General features: G+C 35.5%; 1 protein-coding gene and 1 long non-coding RNA gene across 2 annotated transcripts; one reads left to right on the top strand and one right to left on the bottom strand.

Annotated features, from left to right (window-relative positions):
• Nucleotides 1-527: 527 nt before the first annotated feature.
• LOC123541520 (uncharacterized) lies at nucleotides 528-6,988 on the bottom strand. The gene is made up of 4 exons (XM_045327075.2): nucleotides 6,831-6,988; nucleotides 5,557-6,518; nucleotides 5,069-5,328; nucleotides 528-4,806 (listed from the first exon to the last, which is right to left on the bottom strand). Exons 2-4 carry the CDS (start codon nucleotides 6,422-6,424, stop codon nucleotides 3,910-3,912), a joined length of 2,025 nt encoding a protein of 674 aa, XP_045183010.2. The 5' UTR covers nucleotides 6,425-6,518; nucleotides 6,831-6,988; the 3' UTR covers nucleotides 528-3,909.
• An 8,554-nt stretch (nucleotides 6,989-15,542) lies between these two features.
• On the top strand, nucleotides 15,543-17,749 carry LOC123540533 (uncharacterized). Its single transcript, XR_006684202.2, has 2 exons — nucleotides 15,543-16,495; nucleotides 17,243-17,749. It is a non-coding gene; the product is annotated as an uncharacterized LOC123540533 (long non-coding RNA).
• Nucleotides 17,750-26,247: the final 8,498 nt, after the last annotated feature.

Raw genomic sequence — 26,247 nt, 5'->3', positions numbered from 1 at the left:
CATATCTTGTTTTGAAAGTTTGTTTAGGGTATACCTCACATTTATATTACTTCATTAAACTATTTTAATAAATTAAATGCAAATGCACTGATTTTAGACCCTTTCAGCTGTTTCAGTATAAACCATATTTTGGCCTTGTTTATTATTACGACCAGTGTTGTTATGATGAACAAACTCTAGATGATAGATGGTAAAACATATTAAATGTAACTAATAATACCCCAGTCACACATATGGCGCGGACAGCTACGTCTAGCCACGTATAAAAACGTAGTAATCTGTATCGATCCGTACCTGAGCCGTACGGACTGGTACGGACTGATAGGGATTACTACTTTAAGGTACGGCTCAGGTACGGATAGCTACGGATTACTACGTTTATATCCGTGGCTAGAAGTAGCTATCCGCGCCGTATGTGTGACTGGGGTATAAGGACGAGCAAAAGCTAGATGTTTCACTTCTTGAAATAGCTAATCTGCCATTCTACATGATATTTCCCGTACTTTCTAAAACTAAGAGATATACAATTTTGTTCTTCCAAATCTAGGTGACCTCTGTAGTCAAATATTTTATTAACGTCTCATCACATGTACAACATACTGAAATCATCATAAAACAGATAAAAGTACAAGTGCCTTTCTTATCAGAACTATAAGAGACAAATAAGATTAACTTCAGATTTATACAAACTGTTTCATTTTGGAAACAATTATTTTACATTAAAACTGACAAACGGAAAGACGCAAAACTGTGGAACCCATATTAAAAGTTCTAAAAGCGCATGCAACTCTATTCACATTCCAAAATCTGATACTTGAAAAACGGTATAAAAGGTCAATTTAGATTGATATCTTAACACTAAAATCCTTATTAATACTTATAGTTTTATTTTATTCAAAACAGTTACTAAGTTGTTGGTTCGGTAGGATCAAATTATCTTCATACCCTTTACATTGACTATAAGAAGATTAAATGAAATTAAAATGGAATGAAAATTGGTAGAATTAAGCTATCATATGACAGCATGCTCGAGTATTTGTCATTCTTCTGACATAAACTATATAAATAAAGATTATTATTATTAACTTCCTCGTGAAGTTTAAAAAAAAACACACAAAAAAAACAGGTGTATAATTTCATAACCGGAAAGCTACAGTTGTATAACTTATTATAAGTTTAAGCGATCCTTTTATATAAATGCGACAATGTGTGGATTTCCAATCAATGAAGAAGTGGAAGCACTATGGCAAAATTTCAAATAGTCGAGCAATAAGACATGTCTATTATCTACAGTATAATAAAAGCCTTCTTTAAATGTTATAGCAGGTCTTGGTTATAAAGTTCATTAAGGAACATAAAACATTTTTTTTATTGTCAGAAAACAGATTAAAACTATTATTAACTTGGTTTAGAGAGCTGAAAAGATCTTAACAATATTGTACATATAATAAACAGTGTTACTTGTTAACATGTTTCACCTTCAGGTTTTTCATTCTCATTTAGGTTTCCACACGGCCTTGTTTCTAACCTAACTGGTGCAACGCCGCATTGAACTTCTGTAATGAGAAGGCATTGCAAGTTTCGCATAAACTTTTAGTATTAAAGTCTGTCTTAAACAACATGATGTACGTTCTAAATTCATTCAATATTTACAGATATTTTCCATTTATCAATTTCAACAGCCAAAAGTTTGGATTCAACACTTGAGACCCATGACCTTGAGCAAACATTATGTAAGTTATCAAATTGTTCAAAATTGAAACTATCAATAATAAAACCTGTAAAAAGATCTTCCTCTCAAGCATATATTTCACCCGGAATGAACATCATTTTTACAGTTTGCGCCCAAAGCTTCCTTTTTAACCCAACAAAAAACTTTTATTCAGACTTGATTCATTCATAATTATCAATTACATTGCTGTCTTACAATAGCGCCCCACTGCCTCACTATTGGGTGTTGCTGAAATCTATGAAAGCTGCAAATATACTTAGTTTTCTAGTTTCTATAATACTTTACAAGCTAATATATACATGATCTATCGTACTTTTCCCTTTTATAAAACCATTCTGTTCAACCTGTATTATTATTTTGATTTTCAACACACCATTTACTAAATCTATCATCCAAAGTACATATAGTGGAGTGTTACATTGCAGGCGCTAATATGATGCCTATGTATGAGAGGGGTGTCAGTGGAGTGTTACATTGCAGGCGCTAATATGATGCCTATGTATGAGAGGAGTGTCAGTGGAGTGTTACATTGCAGGCGCTAATATGATGCCTATGTATGAGAGGAGTGCCAGTGGAGTGTTACATTGCAGGTGCTAATATGATGCCTATGTATGAGAGGAGTGTCAGGTGGGTAATACGTAGATGATTTAGACGTGATAACCCCCTTCCACCAAATTTTGGAACTGTTCCAGTACTGAAACAAATGTTAGTTGAAAACAGCTGTGTCATTTTTAGATAAGTCAGCAGGTATGTTATTAAAGCAGGCTGCTTTTTTTGGATTTAGCCTGTAACAAAGCATTTAATGTCTCATCGATATTTATTATAGAATTAAATTGTCCAGGGGCATTATCATCTCCATCCTGTCCACTTATATCCCCTTCATAATTGTTTTACTGATAGACATCTCTGTTCGATCGAAAGTGTTCAAAAAGAGAAGTCACTAGCACATTTTTTCTTTAAAATTATGAGAGTTACTATTAATAGAACAATCGGTCATATTTATCGTAAAAGGTATTGACTTCGACTTAGCTTTCCTATTTCTTTCCAGAAACCTGGTGGATTTATATCTTGTGAATCGTCAATACCTTTTGTGCCTCTTTGCCTTTTGAACACCTCTATCAAACATTTTCCTTTGACTGAAATAGACATGTTTAAGTGCCTTTTTCTGCAGTTTCACATTTTAACCATAACTTTTCATATTTGGTCATATCATTCCAAATTACTGACAATTCACTGGACCACCAGGGTTTGCTTTTACGTACTTTCTGATTCGTGTTTACTGTTGAAAATTTAACAAGTCATTAATGGAAATTTGTCTAACATTTCCGAATGAATGTTCATATTAATAACCAAGTACATTCTTTTCATTATTACAGTTTTCAATACAGTGTATTATTACATTTAACTTATGTAAGGATCATTTCCTCATAAAAAGTATGGGGAAAAAAAGAAGAAATAATATATCCTTAACACAGATTTTTCGTTAGAAAAGTTATTACGCGTAGGCACATCCCTTATAGTAAAATAATAAGCATCTAAACAACAAAAATGAGTTAATTTAACAATCACTATTGAAATGTATAAATTTCGAACAAGAGGATTTTCTATTTACATCACACAGAGTTGCCTGTTAGCTGTCGTATTCATTTTGGCGTACCGCTATGACGCTTGACGCTGAGATGTACTTACTATGACGTACAATACTGATTAGTGCATAATGAAGTCACACTGTTAGAATATGATCTTGCCGACGTAGTACGACATTTTGTAAGACATAAAGTTTGCAAGTAAAGAGACATGATATATATGACAAAAATGCACACTCGTAATATGAACCCTTCACTTCAAACTGTTATTATTTCAATTCCAAAAGGATATTAAGAATTACACTCTATATCCATGTCGATACAACCAAATATTTGCCTGTCGTATACAATTTCCTGTATAAACTATATATTATCATTACATAATAATATTACATTTTCAGTCTTCTTTGTTTCAAAGAAAAAGAAATCGGGCTGTGTTAGAATGTGCCATAGAATCTCAATAGTTTCTTTAAATATATACTCTGTCTTGTCTTGCTTGCAACATGAATTCTGGTTTAGGGTGTACAGCAACGTTTTACAAAATGCCTCTGCAATACGCGTAAAACCAAACCTGAAATATTCTTAGCTCAGCTAACACAACCTAAAGGTATCTTTGAGCTCTTCTTCAAGCTGCAGCAATCCATCTTTTAGTCTTATGGATAGATATTCACCTTTAATTTTTGGATTATTTTCTTTAGCTTCAAAATTCGAAGACCCAATTACCATAGAAATGACATGAACTATATCGCCATCAGGATCATCTGCGCATACTATGGCACCACTGTCGCCAGATTTGCAGAAAGGCACAATTATGTCAGTGTCTTCCGGATGGCTGTCTTCAATTTTAACTAACCTTTTCATTCCTTCAACATAAAAGTCTGGAATAATAATCGTACCTAGGCCAGGAGAACTAGCCGCGCCCCATATATGCACGGGTAACCCCTTTAGCCACTCTACATCTAATTCTTCAAATTGTGTGAGTTGGCTTGCTAGTGGTGTACCGCAACGATCTTTAAACATCGTGTCACAATTTGGTCTGATCTTCTTAAGCACACTTGCAGCAGCTATGTCTAGCGAACCGCATCTGTCCGATTCCTTGGATGGTTGAAGAACATAAGCAATGACAGACTTTCTTCCTTCAGTGTCGCAAACATATAGAGGCTTGCCATCATCTGCAAGGTGTCTAGCTACCAGCAAGCTCAGATCTCGTGATTCACCTTTGAGAGCAAATCCTCCTAGACTAGCCCTACGTTCTTGCTGACTTGAAATAGTTAAGCCGACACCATAATCTGCAAATTTGGTCACATTTTCTTGCTCTGTACGAATTTGATATTCTAAAATTCCGCTTTTCTCGGCGATTTCAGTTACTTTTGCTGCTGTAAGTTGCCGTTCTTCCTCAGTAAGTGTATCTTTGATGTAAACGTCTAAAGTCTGAAATCGATACCCGCATCCTGTCACCCCTTTTGTACTCAGAAATCTGTTTGCAACCTAGAAAAAATAACATATGTAAGACAGGGTAACAAGAAGTGTGATTTTAGTACCGGGCTATTTTACTACATTTTGTATAGTAATTAGAAACAAAAATATTTTATAAATACCTTCTATAATATAGCTATGATAGCAACTACGCATTTTACGTTTAGCAGTCTAGTTGTATTTGGAAAAAGGAAACACTTATAAACAACTGCAAACGAAAATGCTTAATAGCATTTCAAAACCGCAGCCATGTAACTAACACAACTGAACTCACATTTTCACTTAAGGATGGCGGTTTCTTCTTCATGCGTTGTGGCCTTTCATACTCTGGTACTCTACTCCTGTGATACATGCCCATGCTTTCACCATACAACTGGCTGATTTCACCTCTGTGTTTATGTACCAACTCCAAATGACTTTTAAAACGGGTCTCCAGATCGACTGCGTTACGTGTGATCTCCTGCGAATTTTGTATTACTTTTATCTGTGCCGATAGGGATTCTGGTATCTGTTTGGACCCTGACGGCATCGTATCTGTAAATAAACAATAGAATGTGAGCAAACTTTTGTCCTGTTGTTTTTTTTAGTTGCAATAAAATCTGATAAATATTGTCAAGTTGCAGAACAATTCGAAAAGTTGTGTCCTCAATAATGACGGTGAAAAAAAATGTCCAACACATTTTAATCAAGTGTTTATCTACAAAGCAACAGCAGTTATCAACACTTAAAACAATTTCAGATATCTACGAAGATTATACATACCGTCATGTAGGTAAGGAATAATATGCTCGCAAATCTTTAATGGTCGTACATTTCTGCCTCCTCCGCTATTGCTGACGTCAAGATCCAGGAGCTGTTTCCTTACTTCCGGTGCACATTTCCCATATTCTGATGAAATTTTGTTTCTTATTGCAGCCAGTCTTGCAATGCACCATTCGTAATGTAAGTGTATAACATCTCTTTCTCTAGCTGAAACTGGTCTTGGTTTGGTAACCGATCTTGATTTGTCAAACCTCTTTTTCAATATCATTTCAATATCCTGATCAAGTGTTGAAAACACTGCTTCTGTAGGGTCTAATTGTGAAAACCCTGTTAGAACTTCAACTCTCTTATATAGTTCCCGAAATAAAATCCTTTCCAAAAGAAGACCCATTTCTGGAGCAAACTTACTCTTTGATTTCACACAAGTGATATTTTCGTCTGCAGTTTTATACTCAGGAGTCTTTGTCTCAATTTGTTCATCATCTTCTGCTATAAGAACATTGTATCTTCCGAAGTACCCAAAAATATCTCCATTCTGACAAGCTCTCTTATAAGATGCTACACAGACTGATGGAAGGATGTTGGGGCATTGACGCCGGAAGTCATCTACATCCTTACATTTGATGCTAATTCTTTGAATGTTAACACTGCTTTTTGGTGCTACTTCATCAATACTAAGAATGCTCGAATTGTCGTCCGATATTGTGTATATATTGACATCTCCAAATACAGGGATTGGAAAGGGGTCGGTAACGTTACATTTTTGTGACAACTTTTTGAAACGTTTAAGAAGGGGTGTAACGTGCTCTCGTGTATACTTATACCGTGGATAAGCCACAGCCGGTACGGTGAAGTGTGTAACTTCCATATCTCTGTACCTTACGTCTATTATAGGAGGAAAATTGTCTCACTTTGGCGCTGAGCCAGGGAATGTTTAAACCGCTTTCTCTACATTACGTGATCTGAAATTTAAATATAAGAAAATATATTCAAGAACAACCCAAATTCTATCTACTCAACAAGAAGTCACATCTATAAAGATATATCTGGTTATATACTCATTTTTTTCACTTGTAAAGGATTGCGAAACTACTGCCAATGTCCAAATACAATGAAAACTACACACCCGCCTTGACGAGCTGAAATTTGAAGTCTGTTGTAGGTCCCTCGGTGTTTCTTCACAGGTTTTACAAGTTCAAAAGAGCACTTTAGCTAATTCAGTATATTTATAACAAAAAGAGGTTAATAGTAATACAAAAGTAAGAATAACTCACTTAAATTGGACAAATCCAGTCTGTATAAGTAAGTTTCTCTTTCACATTCAGCCATTATACCACCATGATTTCAATAAAATATATATCCAGAGCAGAACAATATGATAACACACTCTATTTTTAGTGCGTGCATAATATTACAATCGATACAAAATGAATATTAAAGGTAGTTAATCAAATCTGAGCTACAATTATGGCAGTGTTTTCTTTTCTTTAATGTATTTATGGAACACAAAGACCCAATGCATAGAGTTAAATCCCTATTAGAACTATTTACTGTATGTTGTTCAATCTGACTAAAGAACTTGATCTTCTAAACGAAGATCTGAGAACGACCCATTCACATTCGTCTTCTGTATATTTTGGATTTCCAGTATTGCTATTTTTATTTTATCCAATCAGACGACTTGTTCGAATGTCAAAGAGTAAGAAAAATGTGCAGTCATTCCAGGGCTCGAACCCGGGACCCCTCGCTTACGAAGCAAGTAGCCTATCGACTGAGCTAGCCAGCTATCTGATACTTTACGACATAAGAATTGTAAATATCAAAAGTCAAGGCTACATGTAGATTTGCAAGATGTTGTAAGTTAGGCTCTGATTGGCTAGCGAAAGGGTCGTCAGAACGAGGCTATGAATAGGTCGTTCTCAGATCCTATGCGTAGCGTTATAAGAGATGTACTTTAGTCAGATTGGTATGTTGTTGTACCCCACGACAACAAAGTTGTAAGGGGGGTATACTGGTTTCAGGTTGTCTGTCTGTCCGTCTGTCTGTCTGTCTGTCTGTCTGTCCGTCTGTCCGTAAACACAATCTTGTGCGCACCATCTCTGAGTAACAGTGTGTCGGGTTCTTTCAGAAAAAAAGTTGCAGAGTTACGGGACTTTGTTTTTTTTGTTACTATACTAAATACATAGACACAGTCTTGTGCGCATCATCTCTCCTCATCCCCTTGACACAATTAAATGAAACTTCACACAAGTGATCAGTAACAACAGTAGTTGTGCATGGGGCATGTTAGGTTCTTTCGGAAAAAAACATTGCAGAGTTACGGGACTTTGTTTTTTGTTACTATACTATATACATAGACACAATCTTGTGCGCACCAACTCTCCTCATCCCCATGACACAAGTTAATGAAACTTCACACAAGTGATCAGTAACAACAGTAGTTGTGCATGGGGCATGTTAGGTTCTTTCAACAACAAAAATTGCAGAGTTGTGGGACTTTGTTTATTGTTAACATACTATGTACATACAGTCTGCATATGCAGTCTTGTGCGCGCCTAATCTTCTGAACCCTTGCACACAATTTAATGAAACTTCATACAAGTGATCAGTACCGGGCACGGTGCATGTTACGTTCTTTTAGATGAATATTCTGCATCGTTATGGGACTTTGTTTTTTGTTACTATACTGTATACATACAGTCTATATACATACAGTTTACATAATTATGCAGTCTTGTGTGCGTCAAATTGCAATGTACTGTGACAGTGCATGTGTGTGTGTGTGGGGGGGGGGGGGGGGTACATTCATCACCTTCAGTGGTAGCTCTAGTTTTATCTTTACAACATTTTACACCATTTTACTCTTCCCCGCCTCTACTACTTAGGCCACACCAAATTGATTACCTGTTCGTCGGATTTCCCGCACCAATTTGACGGGAAATGAAAAAAAAAAATATTTTTTTTTTTAACCGCCCGCACCTGGCGTATTTTTTGCGCTGGGTCGAAATCAGTACAAAGAGCTATAAAAATGTATTTTATACTTCTTTGATCAGTAGGAACGAAAAAAAAGGTGGAAATTCCGAAGTTTAAACGCACCTAGCTTGTAATTTAGGCCAGCATATTTTAATTTTCTAGTTAACGGGAGCGCCGACCCTATTTTTTGACATAACGAAATAAAAATAAAAGTCATTTTCAGTACTTTTATTTTCGTTTTACCCGCCGACCGTCCATATTTGCTACTGTCAATACAAGTTTAACTGTATGGTAGTGGTTTTGTTTCATCAAAGTGAGCAGACGCATGAAAATGGTGGCCTGCATGAGAATGAAATTGTGTAAAATTAAATTAGGAAAAATATACTAGTTAACAGACAATGATCTTTGGAATAAGTTGGTAGTGATAACAAGTATTGTAAATGAATTGGAGCTGAGTAGAAATTACAGCAGCTAAAGCTCAACATTGGGAATAATCACGTAAAACTACGAAAAATGACGTTCACTAACAACGCTGTCCAGATGTTGAAAAATCTGGCGTATCACATGTCTGTATATTATAATTGGACAACGATCAAATTCATGTGGGACTGCCAGAAAAATACCACAATTGATAAAAAGGAAAGAAACCAAAGAAATGGCGAAATGGAAGAGCAAAAATGAGTATAAGTTTGTAAAAACATTTTTTTCTTTGAAGTATTGAGGGTCTTTTCCTTTGAAGTATTGAAGGGCAGAGAAGAAAAAAATAAGTAATATCACAATTGCTAGTAATTAAATCAAAACAAACTGCATTTTCAATGTATAATGATTGATGTCCCCTGCAAATGCAAACACGCGATAAAAAATTCAAACTAGTCCAAATAATTTGACGCTCACATTAATGGTTGTTTTATATTTCTGTCGGGCAACCTAATGGATTGGAGATATTGCGCATATGAAAAGCTTATCTCAATATTCCGAGGATCAAGTCAAATTAGTTTGACTAAAGTTCTAACCAGGTACCCTAAATCAAAAGATAATTACCAAACATGAAGCTCCTGGCAATATTCTCATGTCCACTTAAGTATACTAATAAAGAAGACCCATTGGATATGGGACAAACATTCAGACACTAATTGCCACATGTGCCTTTTACACTGAGGAACTCCTAACTTTCTACGTCCAAGTCCCATCTCAGTGAAGAGTCTTTTCTCCGAAACTGGTGTTTGAACATCAGCCAAAAAGGTTATTTTGTACACATTTTTCTGAACCAAAATTAAGATTGCTTCGGCTTGTCATACAAAGTAGGTGGAAATACACTTTACTTGGTGTTAAACATGACACAAGCAATTATTTACCTTTTTTTATTTTATTTCATCGCTCTTCGCTCGCATCAATAAATGATGATTTGAAAAAAAAGATTTTTTTTTCGCTCGCTCGCCCCAAATATTTTTGAAAAAAATCCGAAGAACAAGACATCAATTTGGTGTGGCCTTAAGTATTGAACAAGATAAGTATGTAATCTTTATTGGGAGGTGGTCTTTATTCATAGGTTAAAATACACAGTAAATGTTTAAATGGGAAACAAACCATGTGGTCTTTAGAGCCAGGCGGTCTCTGTTCAGAGGTGGTCTTTAACACAGGTTTGACTTTCAATCTATCTAAGCTGCGCAACCGAGACAGGTAAGGGAAAGTAAAACATATAGTAATAATTTCACTAACATGCATTTCAAATGAATTTCGGCTAAATATGCAATGACGATGTTACTCTTTACATATAATACACTTGTTCTTATTTTCATATAAATCCCTAGGCTAAATAAGTTAAAATATATATCAACCAAGATAGGAATATAGAGTCTTATAAATACCTCCAGTGAAAATATAACATGTATTAAGCACCATCAGCCCATAAATTATATAAGTGTAATAACTCAGATCTTAAAGTTTTGAACAAAAAATGCATGTCTTGACCAAAATCTGATTAACTACCTTTAGGTGATAATATCTTATCTATCGAAGTACAAAGTACAGACTTGTTTGTTTGACATTGTTTAGAAGATATATCTATCTGATGACTTACATTGTCTATTTGTTCGTTTACTTAATGAGTGGATGATGGATGTGGTTGGGGCTTTTGTTTTTGGGCGCGGTGTTATGGGGGTTTGGGCTGAGGTTCGGGGACCTGCCTGCCACCTTGGAAATATTTTAGCATCCATACCTCATATTGTTCAATAACCTGACGTATATGAGATATAATTTGGGCAGGGATATTACGCACATTGTAATCTTTTAAAGTTATAAATTTTCCAATAATAAAAGCTGTTGGACAAAGTTTACATCCAGTAATAATAGAAACTACTAATGTATCATTTTGCGGGAGAATTAAGCCGAATCAGATACTACTGTACTATCAAATCAAATCATAACTCCGATTACATTTTAATCTACAGTAAAGTCCTGTTATAACGAATATGTACAGCAGTTGTTTCAAAACGATAAGTTCCCTTCCTCTCTCATATTTGCGACTTCTTCAACCAAAAACTCTCCAATAAGCCAAAAAAAAAAATCTAGAAAAGCCCAGAAAACATGAAAACAACCCTTTTTGCTATCGCATAAATTGTAGCATACGCCCTGCAAGCAGGATAGCCTAGACCCTAGAGATTTATTGAGCTACATGTTGAAATACACACTGACCCTAGCTGACCCCAGCATTCTGCAGAAAGTAACAGAAGATTCTTTGCAATGAAATACTCTAAGGGAAAGAAAATAAGACAACATTTAAAGTCTTTATTAAAAGTATAACAGTATTATTTTCCATCGTTGTGTTATATGCTCTTATCAGATTTTTTTTTTATTATTTTATCATATAACTTAAATTTTCAGACTTTCCCATATAAAAATTTCTTTTCTTTTTTAACATAACCTGCGATCATTTTGAACAGATACGTTTGATAGACATTCGTAGGATTTACCATGTAATCCTCAGCACAACATCGCGAAGCTGATACAATTTTTCTTACCTGTTGAGATATACCCGCATTTGACCATCCCGCTGCACCTTCTTGCCCATACAGTCTTGCACAGTGCTACCAATTTGTTCAGCGCACCGAAAGTGTTTCTATAGTTCTTCAGGCCAGTCAACCATAGGGTAAAACGCGACAGTCGTATTGTCTAAATTAACAGAAAGATTTACGATAAAAATTAAATTTTGGAGTTCATTAAAAGAAAATTTAATGTTTCGGCCACTTCTTCAAATGTAATTCCAGTTTTGTCAACTTTATATAATCTAAATAACGAACTGGCATTAGATGACATAGATAAAGACTCAGTCACACTATACCGTAAAAGGTTAACGGACGTCCAACGTATAACCAAATGTTCAATCCGTTCGTGTCCGTTCGCATGCGTTTATTTCCCGTTTCTTAAGCGGCGCCTGCGCTCCTTGTCCGGCGATGTTCGTTCCATCCGGTGGAAGGTTTTGAGCATGTTCAAAATTTAGAACGTACACCACCGGAAAATGTTGTTCGTTAGATGAACTGTAGCAATGCGCTGATATGCGTTTTGTTCGTTACTCGTTCGTTCCCTATTCTGTACTTGTCCGGTTCGCATTCGTTCTTGTCCGGTTCGCATTCGTTCTTGGCCGGTGGACCTGATTCACGGCCGGACTACTACCGGACATGCAACGGAATTAACGTATGTTCAACGGACGATAACAGACCAGAACGTTTTGTCAGTTTCTCATGCGTTGCGCTCACGTTATAAGCGGTATAAGTCCGTTACTAGTACTGTGCTATCCGTTATTGAACGTTGCTCGTCCTTTATATATGCGTTAAATCTTGCGGTCATTGTGCGTTTTATGCGCCCCATACACCGATCGCGAGAGCAACGAGCTGCAGCGGGGGATGCCTTTCGTCACCGGATAACTTTCTGCCTTCGTCTGGCGTCCGTTAACACTATACGGTGTAGTGTGACTGATACTTAAGTTATAAGTGTTGTGTTAAAATCCCGCGTTTTACAAGTACCTTGTATATATTGATCCATTTGAATATTTACGGGATAAAGAGTGAGCTTTTATGCGGTATAAACCAGTTTGTGGTTTGCTAACACTGCTTGGGAGTTCTAAATTGGGAGTAGATCTACTGCGTCTTAAACTATAAATTTTCGTCCTTGCTTATTTCGATAGATAGTTACAAGTTATATAAGATATTTCATATATAAGACAAATACCTTAAGTGTATTTTTACAAAAAAAAATATGCTGTATTCTTTTTGCTACACATCTAGGACTTTTCTAAAGACTGATCGATTAAAACTGTTCTTTGATAGTGGTTTTCCTTATGTTTGAGTAAACCGCTTTACAAAGGTTTTATAAATTGATCACAGGATAAAATACTGTAATGTCTACATTTGCGTAATCAATGAACAATTAGCAAAGTAACTGTCACTAACTTGCTTACGCTTGATGGGAATAGAACAAGAAGTGCAACAGCCCTTAAATTTAGACTTTCGCTTGGCGGAACACAATGCACACAATGAGCCAAGTTAAGCTTTCCACTGGTAGTTTATTCAACTGACAATTCAAAGTTACATCACTGTTTCTTGCACTTTTTTTCTACTTGTTTTATTTTGTTTAAAAATTATTGTGCATTTATTTATCGTTTTGCACATGCATACAATTACAGATGGCTTCTTAAGGAACTTGTGATTTTTGAAAGTGGCATATCCTATATGACTTTACAAAGACTAATTTCATAGCAATTTAGATCCAGATAGAAGGCACATGATACATGTCATGCTGACGAAGGATGCACATTTTACTTCAATGAGAGGTTTATTTCTGCCTTTTAAAACTATGATTTTGGTGTTACTGTTTATATATATGCAAAGAATGGAAACACAACACTCCTTTTTACACAAGACAAGAAAAACAGTCGGGGATTTCCTTAAAAAAATGTTCAATAGCTGTAATGTGTAAACTGCTGTATAACAGACTGGATTAACTATCCATGTTTGTTGATATAATTGATGTAATAATTCATGTTGTTCTCATGTATATGTAGAATCTGATTGTAAATGAAAGTATCTGTCTGAATAAAGTCCTTTAAAACAAAAGATGTAAATATGTCCGGTCGTATATAGTGTGAAACATTTACAGCGAGTGACAAAAAAAACCTAGGTACTTGAAATACATGTAGTTCGCATTACGAAATTAATTGATACTAACACTTAAGAATATTAAGTACTGTTATTGTTGTTATTCCACGAAGAAAGAAAGTTATAATTTAGGAAAGTGTATCAACTCACACTTCCTTTCTTCGTGGAATAACAACAATCATAGTACTTAACATTTTCGAGTGTTAGTATTGAGTCAATACACTTTCCTAAATTAAAACGTTTCTGTTGTTCTAACGTAGTTCTGTTACCGCGGAATAGTTCTAACGTAGTTCTGTTACCGCAGAATAGTTCTAACGTAGTTTTGTTACCGCGGAATAGTTCTGACGTAGTTCTGTTACCGCGGAATAGTTCTAAGGTAATATACAAATATGACGTTGTAATACATTAGTGTATACATCACTTAATTTTCAACTAAGTTAAATGTGGTTCTGCACGTTCGGATAATTTTTTTACAATGTGGAATTTTATTAAACCCTGGCTTTTCAAGATTTGAGAATATATGTAAAACAGTTCGGCAAATAAAAAGATTAGACTCCTACACGCGTTTGTACTACATATCTGTATTGCTAGACAGATCAATGTAACAGATTAATAAAAAGATATGGCCAAGTGCTTAATATTTTAGACCTGTTTGAAAAATTTGGACCTCACGCAAATCTAAATTTTCTACATTGTATATTTTAATGGAATTTCTCACAGTTGTAAATCAATATGCTGAAACAAAATTAATAGGTCCTTTTGCTTCTTTTTGTTTAGATCTTTGTCCATGATTAAAGAGATTAACACATTACACGCTGATTTTAAGACATAATTTGTAATATATAAAACTTTTTAATATCATATTTTATCTTTAGAAAGATAGTAATGTTGCCGTTTTATAAACTTATTCACGGGTTGCCATCAATTAACACAACGATTTTTAGTTCTGTATATCTAGTCTAGTCTTTATTCTACGTTATCCAGATAAACGACGTAACGCCATTACTTCCAATATGTCAAACGTGCAGAACTAGCTTAAATTAAATGCCAACAAGTTAAAGCATAGCAAAAGTTCCTTCTAGGGCGCATCTATATAAATATATAATGATAATCTTGTAAAATTTTGGTTGCAATCGTTGGTCTGTTTTAAATATTGGTCATTAATGTGTGAAACCCTAGGACTGGACACAAGGACAAGACCATTCTACCTTATTGACATTCCGTATTCACCCCCACCCCCGTTTAATCAGGGGCCAGTGGCGCAGTGGCTAGCAGTTTGGACTACAACGCCATCGGTCCGGGTTCGATTCCCGGACCCGGATCGATTCTCGGTTGCAGCTGATATCCCGACTAGTGTTCAGTGCTGAGTGAATTGGTACTGTTTCCAACAGTATCGGTCTAGACTGGATGCTGGGGAGGTAAATATGACGCCTGCCGTGGGCTCGGCTGGAAATAAGTTGTTCCATCCATTCCAGGTGGGGACTTTCGTCGACTACTCACGTTTAAACAAGAAACTCTACTTATTTTTAAGCGCCCCTTTTAAAGTCCTCTTGTCGATGAAGGAACTTACTTTCTATATACAATATATAAAAGTTCTCTTGTCGATGAAAGAACACACTTTCTGTAGAAAGTATAATTTAAGTCCTCTTGTTGATGAAGGAACGCAATTTTTGTACACATTATTGTTTGAGTCCTCTTGCCGATAAAGGAACGTACTTTCTGTATTCTGTAGTTTAAATCCTCATGTCGATGAAAGAACGTACTTTCAGTATACGGTATAGATTAAGTTCTCTTGTCGATGAATGAATGTACTTTCCGTATCCATTATAGTTTGCGTCCTCTTGTCGATAAAGGAACGAACTTCCTGTATTTTGTCTACGTAGGAAATTTATGTCTTCATACAAGTACAGTTTCAGTCCTCTAGTCGATGAAGGAACGTATTGTCTGTTTACGGTATAGGTCTAGTTCTCTTGTTGACAAACGAATAGACTTTCTGTATACAACATAGATTGAGTCTTCACGATGGCGAAAGAAAGTATTTTTGAACACAGTATAGTTCGAGTCATCTTGTTGACTTCTGTATGCTTCCTACGAAGAAATTATTTTTCTTTGCACGTATACAAGAATGCTCTAAGTTCTTTTGTCGATTTAAGCACTTTTTACTGCATGCAAATATAGTTTCGCTCCTCTTATCAACATTATGGTCTATAAATATTCGAGTGCCTATTTTAAAAGCTATACGAGTAAAATCCGTTGGCACTCTGCAAATGGCATAAGTAAGAAACACAAAAAATGACTTATTCAAACTTTTTTTCATGAATTATTTGGATTATCTTATTGTCACATGTTAAACCCACAGTTTTAAGCAATGAGCAATACAAAAAAAATGTACTTTCAGTGTACAGTATTTTTAAGTCCTCTTGTCGATGAAGGGGCGTACTTTCAGTGTACAGTATTTTAAGTCATCTTGTCAATGAAGGAGGTACTTTCAGTTACAGTATATGTTAAGTCTTCTTTCGATGATATCACGTTCTGTCTATATACAAAAATACTATAAGTCCTCTTGTCGATGAAGGAACGTTCTGTCTGTATACAAAAATACTAAAAGTCCTCTTGTCGATGAAGAAACGTTCTCTCTGTATACAAGTATAGTTTCAGTCCTCTTATCAACATTATAAGCTATAAATACTCGAGTACCTATAAAACATTCCGTAGTTGCGTCGTTAGCAAATTATAAACACATACGAAAAGAAAATTAGCAGCAAATTAGCATTGCGAGATACTTGTGAAATACATTCAACAGGATAATACATGTAAGTTTAACCTTACACTTGTTCTTTTTAATTTATATAAACCTATGCAGGTACAGTTATTGATACAATTAATGATTTTATTGAATGTAAACAAGTAATTCTTTAACTCTTAATGATATCATGTTCACTTTTTTATTACGTGTTATCTTTAACTCGTCTAAATCGCGGGGTCGTGAGTTATGATTCCCGGGCGGTACGTTCCCCGTGACGATTTGATTAAAGACAGCATTGTATCTGATATTATTCTTCCTCCATCTCTGGTTCATGTGAGAAAGTTGACAGTTAGCTGCGGAGAACAGATTTCTTCTGGTGCAGAATCTAGGAACACTGGTTAGGTTCAATGCCCGCCGTTACTTAACTGAAAAAACAGCGTTAAACGCAAAGCAAACAAAACAAAATGCTTTTTAATTACAAAAGCAACAAAAATATATGAGCACCGTACCCTTAACTCAAACACATGGTCTCCATATTAAAACACGAATAATATCATAAACTTAACAAGTACACGATCTCCATTTTGAAACTTGAATATCATTCACACCATTAAACTTAAATGCTGTGTTACACAAACTAGAATAAACACCATTTTTGTGAAAAAATCTACAACTGGTGTTCGGACAACAATACCCAAAGGGAAGTTATATACATATTCTTTAGGATAGTTTGGTTTTCCCTTATTCATTTTACCACTATTGTTCCTTTTTACTTCGTTTGCAATATCTTTTACCTGATTTGTTTATATTGCAGCCAAAGAAGTCATGAAAACCTTACATATTCTATGCCTGGCGTTTATATCGCTTCTGCTTTTGAATGACCTTCCAGTTGTGAGGTCACATCGGCAATTATGTCGACTTACTATACGTTATGGACAGCCCAGTTGTCAAGATACAGGACGTTTAATAAATGGACGTGGAAGGTGCGGAAGGAGTGGGAAATCTTGTGGCTTGGTTAGACGTCGTTTGTGCAGATGTAGAAGAGGTGGTGTATTTTTGCATCCTGGGAGAGAGTAAACACTAATTTGTGATTTGGAAGGAATTGTTTTATATTGTTGAGTAATAAGTAATGCAGTGCTATTCAACACTCGTCATAACTGTTTTTGAGATGAATAACATGTTACCTTATGTTTCTTGACAATTAACCGTTAATGCACCAGATTTTAATGGCATCGGCCATTTGTACGTCTCAGTAATTCAAATATGTTTTTTTTCATGTGAAGAAGAAAGTGTTTAGAATAAAACTAGGAGGCGCGGTGAAGTTTTGTGTTTCATATCTCTTGGCTTGAAGGTTTGCTAATAGGACTTCCAATTTGTATAATTTACATTCTAGCATAAAACTGCTGTTTATGTCGATTTTAGGGGGTGTCTTAAAACATGTGTTTACACAAACGTTCTCGCGCTCATGCGCTGTTAACACACTTTTTTTTTCAAATGTGCGTTCTGTTGCATAGTGAAACCCTTAGCGGATAATTAAAAAAAGAAATGACGTTGTGATCAAACAACTCTGACGTTCCTGTGCATTTGATATGAATTTAATAACGTTGATGTACAATATTTTTATTCTATAACTGTTTATGCTAGAATATAGTGTAAGCGCATATATGTCGTGTTATAACAGCTACAGACTTACACAAAACATATCCCCTGTGTAGGTCGTATTTGATACTTTGTAAAATAAGGAGTTTGCCAGAATAATTATGATTTTAGATATGTTGATAAGCCCTAGACCGAACTAAACCCCTTTGTCAAACACTTAAAGCTAATATGTTTCAAGCAGCCAAGCAGATTACTAGGTAAAATCCATTCAGTGTAATCTGTTTAGTCAGTAACTATGATAGACTTGACTTTTTGCAATAAACATATAATAAACACACGACAACTCAGCTGTTATATGATGAAATGATTTGTATATGAACGTAGTCTTTACAGACCTTAGAGAAATATATCAGAAATGTGGACTATATTATAGCCCTTGTGATATGTTTTGTTCTCATAATTATTTGTAACGACCAAATGATGCCCTACTTTCCTTTGTGACAGAAAATTTGTTTTCATAGGAAGTTAATTTATGAAATTGCATGCTTTAGTCCCCACTTAGAATTTTTTTATAATAAAAGGTAACCTCATTGTACTTTTTACGTTTCATACAAGAAAATGACATTCCTGTCAGCGAAGAACACATGTATGAGACTAGTTAACTAAAGGTTCGAAATCGGGGCAGATAACTTATCTACCACTTTAGTTTTAAGTGTTGAATAATTCAGTATTGACATACACTTTGAACATAGGTTGAATTAAATGAAAAAAAAATATGGTTTAAACAGGACGGAGAGATGATTATGGTACAATATCGAAGCAAAAACTGTCTAGATCGTTTTGTGACATATGCAGGCCAATATCGGGTTAATTGATCATTTTTGGACAACTGAAAATGCATCTTTCATTCGCACATGCACATGTATCTATATGATACTATTATTGTCTCATTTGGGCCATCTTCAATAGCCAGCAATACTTATTTTGTTTTTGGGTCACACTGCAATGCAACATGGTACATTCGATGTTTTCACTAATGGTAAACTTATATCGTTCCTTTTCTTGTCTTTCTCGTATATTTACTGATGATAGGAATAAAAATGATCCCTGGACTTGGTGAATGTAATCCCTCGTTCGGATGAACATTAGACAGAAATATTCTTCAAACTTTAAGACATGCAAGACCACACTCTCCTCTGTAATTATAAAGAATGCAACATAATGTAGAACTAAGCACAATATGGTTACAATGATATACGCCTCGTATCATGGTAGCAGAGAGCGCCCGGAAACTTCCGTTAATCCACGGAAAAATACGGCGATACGTACTATGGTTACATGTCCGTTGACCGGATCCATCCTGTTTCATGTGTCCAGGCGTCTGATCCTGGGTCTTGTGTCCATGCGTCTGGTAATCAAATTTAAAAAGACAGTGAATTATCAAACATGTACCATTATAGGTCAGAGACCACCAATTCCAAAAAGTACAGGGGACTTACTGGGAATGAGGTAAGTGTATACCTGGGAATAAGGTAACGTCTGTGCGTTCTGATTGGTCAGTCATGTAAACAAACCCAGGAAGTGATTATTTTTTCAAAATTGATATTTTTTTCACTGCATTTACAGTATTTTATTATACATTTTGACAAAATTTGCTACATTTTATGTGTATTGAAAAAAAGTTTTATCAAACGAATTTCTCCCGCCATGTCAATGATGTAAACAGGGGGTCATCTCATTCACACGAAAATTACTTAAATAAAGTATCACTATTCATATGTTTTTCGTCCGATATTTTGGTAGAACTAACATAGTTCTTGAAAAACTTGTAATTGGATATAAATGTTTCGATGTATGGAAGGCCGTACACGCCATAATGTTACAATGTAAGTCGATGGGAAAACAATTGGTGGTCTCTGACCGTTAGTTAATTACATACGTTTAAAGATGCCATTTATTTCTTAAGAAGCATTAAAAAGATAAAACATCAGTCGACTTTTGTTCGGGCGGCTTCTTTTTCTGTCTATTGTACAGTTACTTAAAGGTATCAGTAGTTCAGTAGATACATCGTTTGACTAGTGATCCTTTTGTTGTTAGTTCAAACCCAGCCGGTGGCACTATTATCGACACGTATTAAGCTCATTTTCATGATCTATAATGACAGATGCGACGTGACTAAGCTGGCATATCAGATTGTTTGTCATTGATAACGTGTCATAGGCAGTAAGAATTATGCAACCGTCTTGCTAACTGAATGACACTGTTTTCGCATTAAAATACTAATTCTTCATATATTTACTGAGTTGTGAACGGTCATAATTGAACGGACAATCTTTTCTCTCTGGTGTAATAAGTTACAGCCATTTACATGTTGTTTGATTTTTAACCGTAAGGAGGAACCACTTGACAATGAGAAGATCTTGGTTTAAACATATTTTATTTCCCAATATGTACATTTTAAATAATTATTTACATACATAAATTCTGGATTGGACTGGAAGCCTGTAGGCTTATTGAAGTCCTCATAAAGGATCTTAAAACCAAATTCAGCATGCTTGGAGTATAACTGAAGGAAACATAAAATAGCTAATCTCTTAAAGCTGTGTTGGTCACATGATTATCTTGTCAAACGTGAGATTAAAAACAAAACATAACAGGCTGTTGCAACTTCAGTCGAAATTGTTTGATTTTGTGCCGAACGTATTTTATTTTGACCAGTATATTTTAACCCACATGATCAATTGGTCTGGGTTCATAATGTGTTTGCTCTATCTGCCTATCACAAAGTGTAATGTCGCTTTTAACTTATTCATTTTTGCTTAGTCTCTGTGAAACACGCACGCACGCACGCAACACGCACGCACGCACGCACACACACATTACTCCTGGACACATGTCATTCACAGTATTGTATACACATTTTACTTTGAAGTTCAAAAACTGTCAGTTTTAAAACTAACAGTTGCATTTCGTAATAGATCCCTTTCAAAATAACAATACGTTTAAGTCAGGTTTTTCGAAGGCAAACAATCACCAGATTGATACCATTTCTTTTTCCAATAATACTGCGCCTACCATCTCTTTCGTGCACATACCGTCATTTTTTCATTTTAAAAAAATGAATAGAAAGGCTGCCCACGTCCGTCTGTCTGTCCGTCCGAATTTGTGTTGTACATATTTGCAAAAGTTTGCTTGTTTGTTTTGGGTTTAACGCCGTTTTTCAACAGTATTTCAGTAATGTAACGGCGGGCAGTTAACCTAACCAGTGTTCCTGGATTCTGTACCAGTACAAATCTGTTCTCCGCAAGTAACTGCCAACTTCTCCGCATGAATCAGAGGTGGAGGACTAATGATTTCAGGCACAATGTCGTTTATCAAATAGTCACGGAGAACATACGTCCCGCCCGAGGATTGAACTCGCGACCCCGCCGCAATCCATAGACCAACGCTCTAACCTACTGAGCTAAGCGGGCGGGCTTATTTGCAAAAGTATTTGACTAAGAGTCATCGAGCCTTAGATTATTATTCAGCATGTACCTGGGGTTTTATTAGAGATTACTTTTAGCCAGATCAGAGTTATGAGCCTTGACTTCATCCAAAATATGCATAAAATTTTGTGACTCATGTATCTTTAAACGTATATGTCATGAAACACAAAAAGCATAGCATATAAATACAGGTATTCAGTATACGAAATTGTGCATCTGGGGGTTTGTTTGAGACATTCTGAAAAGGAATGGTAGGCTAGAAGCAGTTTCAAGCTAGATAGTGTCATGTGTTTGAAAATGTAATATATGTACACAATATCATGAAAACACAATTTTTGTACCATATTTGCTCCAGCTGTATAATGAGTTTTGTCTGTTAATTAACACTACCCCTTTACAGACTAATGGAATCGACCACAACATAAGCGAAGAATATGGTGGCAATACGCGATACATTTTGACAGATACTACTTCAATGCCTCAGTCAATTGTGTCTTCCTCTGATCACATCACATCAGATTCAATAACTCAAAAGTCAACAACTGCTTCTTTTACATCAAAGTTCCTTTTAGGCTAAATGGTAGTAACCAATATTAGATAGAGAAAAAAAATCTTTTAATTTTGAATTATTTGATAAGTATTGGCAAACAGGTCTAGTTGCTTTCTTCGTTTCATTTATAACTTTAATATTCTCAGAGACAAATCTCATTTTTCTATTGATATCGTCTGTTTGGAGATTTTGTTTGATAACATGTGTCAGCGAAGACTGTCAGGAAGCGCTAACTTTTATTATAGCGAACGTTGAACGTCAACTGGAAATAAGCTGGTGAACAGTAAACACAGGGAGTTATTGTGTTTCGTTATACTGGGGACCAAACAGTGTTCTATATTTATATGCTAATTTTCACATGGATAACCAAAATACAATGTCTGGTTGAAAGCAAACCATCCATTGAAATGCAAATTTAAGGTAGAGCTGACCAATCCATGGAGTTTTAACATTTTCCTCTTGATTGGATTCTGTTTCCTGGCTTCTCCTATTCGCAGATGTGAAATAACCGAAAACAATATATGGAGCTGCAGCTCCAAACAAAAAATGAATGCAATCCTCACCAGACATTAGACAGAGAAGTCGTAGGTTTAGCTCCAAGCTAACACTATAAGAAATGTTAGACGAGGTTGTGAGGGAATTGAAAAAAAAGCGATGATGTTAATTCTGCCCTAAATCACTCCGAGTTTTCAACAAAACTTTTCGAGACATTCATTGACTCCGTCCAAGATGCAGCCAGATGAAATTTTTGAAACAGCAGGGGTTTGCAGGTTACAGGCATTGGAAATAAAAAAGAAAGCATGCATGCAATTTTGTACGGTGAAACATTGAAATTTCATAGTGTGGCACTATTCGGGTATTTGCTAGTCAAAGTGTTTTCAGAATTCTAATAGAACCGTGATAAAAGATTTTTTGATTTTTTAATTATGTTTTTTGTGGTCTTCAATTTTAATAAAGAAATAGTAGTATTTATATTTGCTCGGGATACATGATGTATCACCCCAAGATGAACACTTAGCACAGCTTTTATACGAGAATTATTTAAATTATTCACCCAATCTTTAAATAATTGTTACAACTGAACTAAAAACGTGTTTTCACAGAATAAGTAACATCATCTTTTCCCACAAGTATTAGTGTTTCCATGAAATGTTTGATATATATTTTCAGTCGTATATACTGTAAGTTCACCACAACCTGGGGCGACCTCGGGGCAGACCTAGAACGTGTGACCGTGCCACTTGACGCTTGAATGAAGAGTATCTAAGTGATCAAAATGAGTGAAAACTTAAATGCGAGAAGATGGATTCTCCTCCCCGTCAAACAGAAAAGCATTCCTGGATGGAAGTAATTGAGGTCTGAAGAAATTCAACCAAAATATTCATAGTTAGATCAGTCAGTAAATAAACTTGAAAATGTTGAATACTTAATCTTCTCTATAGACTTGCACAGTAATCAAAAGTGTATGACTCGTAGTGAACATGATCGTTTCCCTCACTGTAAGTGTGTGTACTTTCTTACTGTCCTGGTGGTAATCTTGGTAAGGTTAGTTATATCTGGAAAATACTAGACACTGTCACTACCAAAACACTTGCCAGAATTTCATACGCGGCTGATGGGATTTCATTTCAAGTTATTGTGATTTAAATGCAATCCCTGACATCTCAAAACACATCTTCAACTATATAGTCTGACATCAAAATTAATAGTACTGCCATGCAAAACCCTGTTTCTAGATAGGCCATATGTTAAGATGAAATGATCTTGTGTTAGTTATTAGGCATTTAAATCCTGGTAGACCAGAAGACATTTTAATGCATTTTTTACAACTCTGAATAGGAAGGTCGAAGACATGGTTGCTGTTGATGATCGACGTCATGGTGTATGCCATTTGTAACAATATATCTCTGTACTGCAGTATCAGGTCTTATTTCTGAGATGTAAAAAGAGTAAGTTGAACTAACACATGTTCCTGGTGAACCATTAGACCTCTACTCACTTGTCCGAAAGGACCCTGACAGAAAAATAACAAAACCGTATACATCAAGAGTTCCACTTCATTTGAAAGTTCTAAGTGGTCTGCTGAGGGTCTCTTATCCTGATAAACATTATTTTTCAGCAGTCTTCAAATAGCTAACAAATCTATGCTGTTCGGTACAAAAAATGAGACAACGCTCATCTGTGTTGATGACAAATGTAAAGTGGACGTCAAAAAGCCGAGCCCAGCTATACAAACAGTAGTACTTCGAAAATAATAGTGTCAACCACTTGAACTCTAACTGCACTTGACCATGACCAACAGGGCAAAGAATCACTCCTGGACCACCAGTTTGCTTGAAATCTTTCATCCCGGATGATTTGAGAGAGTCTTTTTATAGAGAGGAAGTTTATGTGACTTATAAAGATTCTTTGTTTTTCAAAGCGGCACACCATTTAGACATACAGCTGAAGTTGAAAAAATCCTGATGGAGTCTGAAGTTAAGCCGGTTTTGATCATTTATTCTCACTGATGGAGGCATAGAACATTGCCTTACATACCACTCTGTAGAATAAGTTCTAATTGTTCTTTTAAAAAGATTAGGCTTTTACACTTTAACCGCTGCCCGAACTGCACCAGATCACTCCTGGGTGAACCCTGAAGACAGAAGAATCATGACAGTCCTTAATCGTGTTCTGCTGAACTGTGCATTGAGAACGGCTGAGTATTCTAGTAGACTAGAGCAGATACCAAAATCTACCAATTCCATTTCAGAGATCCACTTAACACCTCACAAAACCCCAGAGATTCCTACAAAAGAACTTTTTGAATCCAGAAGTGAGCAACTGTCTACGTAAGATACACCATTCTCTTTCCAGGATGCAACACAAGAAGGTGAGGTTTATGAAATGAAATTCAGTGGGGGTATTCAGTGGTTAATCGACCCAGATATGAAGAAGGGAAAGTATCAATAACTGGATATAATCAAAAGAATGTATTCAAATTAAATATAACGTTCTGCCATATAGCATAATACTTAAAATCATTGGTCTTCCTTTGAATCAAATATGACTTAAGTTCATCACAAGCCGTCAGATATAATACGTATTATACATTTTCACTCTACTCAGTAATGATAAAAATTGACAAAGGTTTGTTTGCATTTGTTTCAACAAAAGTAGTAAGCTATTTTGAATGCTTATTGCAGACTATCAGAAGTTTTAGTTGATCATTGTAAACAACGTCACTACACGTTCCAGATCCATAAATGCAGGTATTCCATCTGTTGTGGACCGAGAATCACACACATCCAGTTTCCATGGCTACCTGACCCTGCGATCAATGCTGACGAAGGCAGCCACTATAAATCCTACTGTGATGAGGTCTACATACAAACGACCCTCATTGCAAGTGGCAAAACCAAAAAGCATTGCTGAAAAACTACATGTTTATGGTATTCTTGAGAAAATAAAATGACATATACTGAGGAAATTGATTTTCTTTCAAAAGACACGCATTTTCTTAAGCGAGTAAAGTAAGCTAAGTATAAAAAGCTACTATGAAAACTTATTCAGAAATCAAATGTATGCTTTATGGCAATATGAATTTTATTCTTTATATACTTTTCTATCGGGAAATTAGAAATAAATGTGTTGATGCCAAGAATGTGAGGAAGTTGATTACTTGCTATGAGTGTGCAGTAAAGCCCGTTGCGTGTATTGTCGAAAAAGTTTAACTGTAGCTGGACAAACACGTCTATTTTTGTTGTGCAAGGAATAACAACACATATGTAACAGTTTTAAGAACACTGTTATCAGTGTAACATTAAATATACAAATGTACATCCAATCAAACTAAACGCTTCGTACACTTATAACGGTATTAATTATTCTGTTCCAAACTTAATTAATTGTAAGGAATAAGTTTGAAAATTAATCAGTGTAGTATACAGGTGATACTCTGAATGATGACGTCACTTTTGTGATTGTAGATGTCATTGAGAGTCCAGTAAATTAGTTATGTATATCAATTCTGAAATTAACTATGCTTGAAAATGAAAAGTTTTATATTTGAAAAAATTATTGTTCCTACCTACCTGCCTACCCAACCCGTATTGGCATATGCCGTGGAAGGGAGGGGAAACAAAGAATGTTTTAAGGCAGGCCTTATCCTATTTAGTCATGAAGTATAGTTTACATTAGATA

The sequence above is a fragment of the Mercenaria mercenaria genome, chromosome 16 (genome assembly GCF_021730395.1).
Source record: "Mercenaria mercenaria strain notata chromosome 16, MADL_Memer_1, whole genome shotgun sequence".
NCBI lineage: Eukaryota > Metazoa > Mollusca > Bivalvia > Venerida > Veneridae > Mercenaria > Mercenaria mercenaria.
The sequence above is the reverse complement of the archived record's forward strand: the minus strand, read 5'-3'. Positions and strand labels throughout refer to the sequence as shown.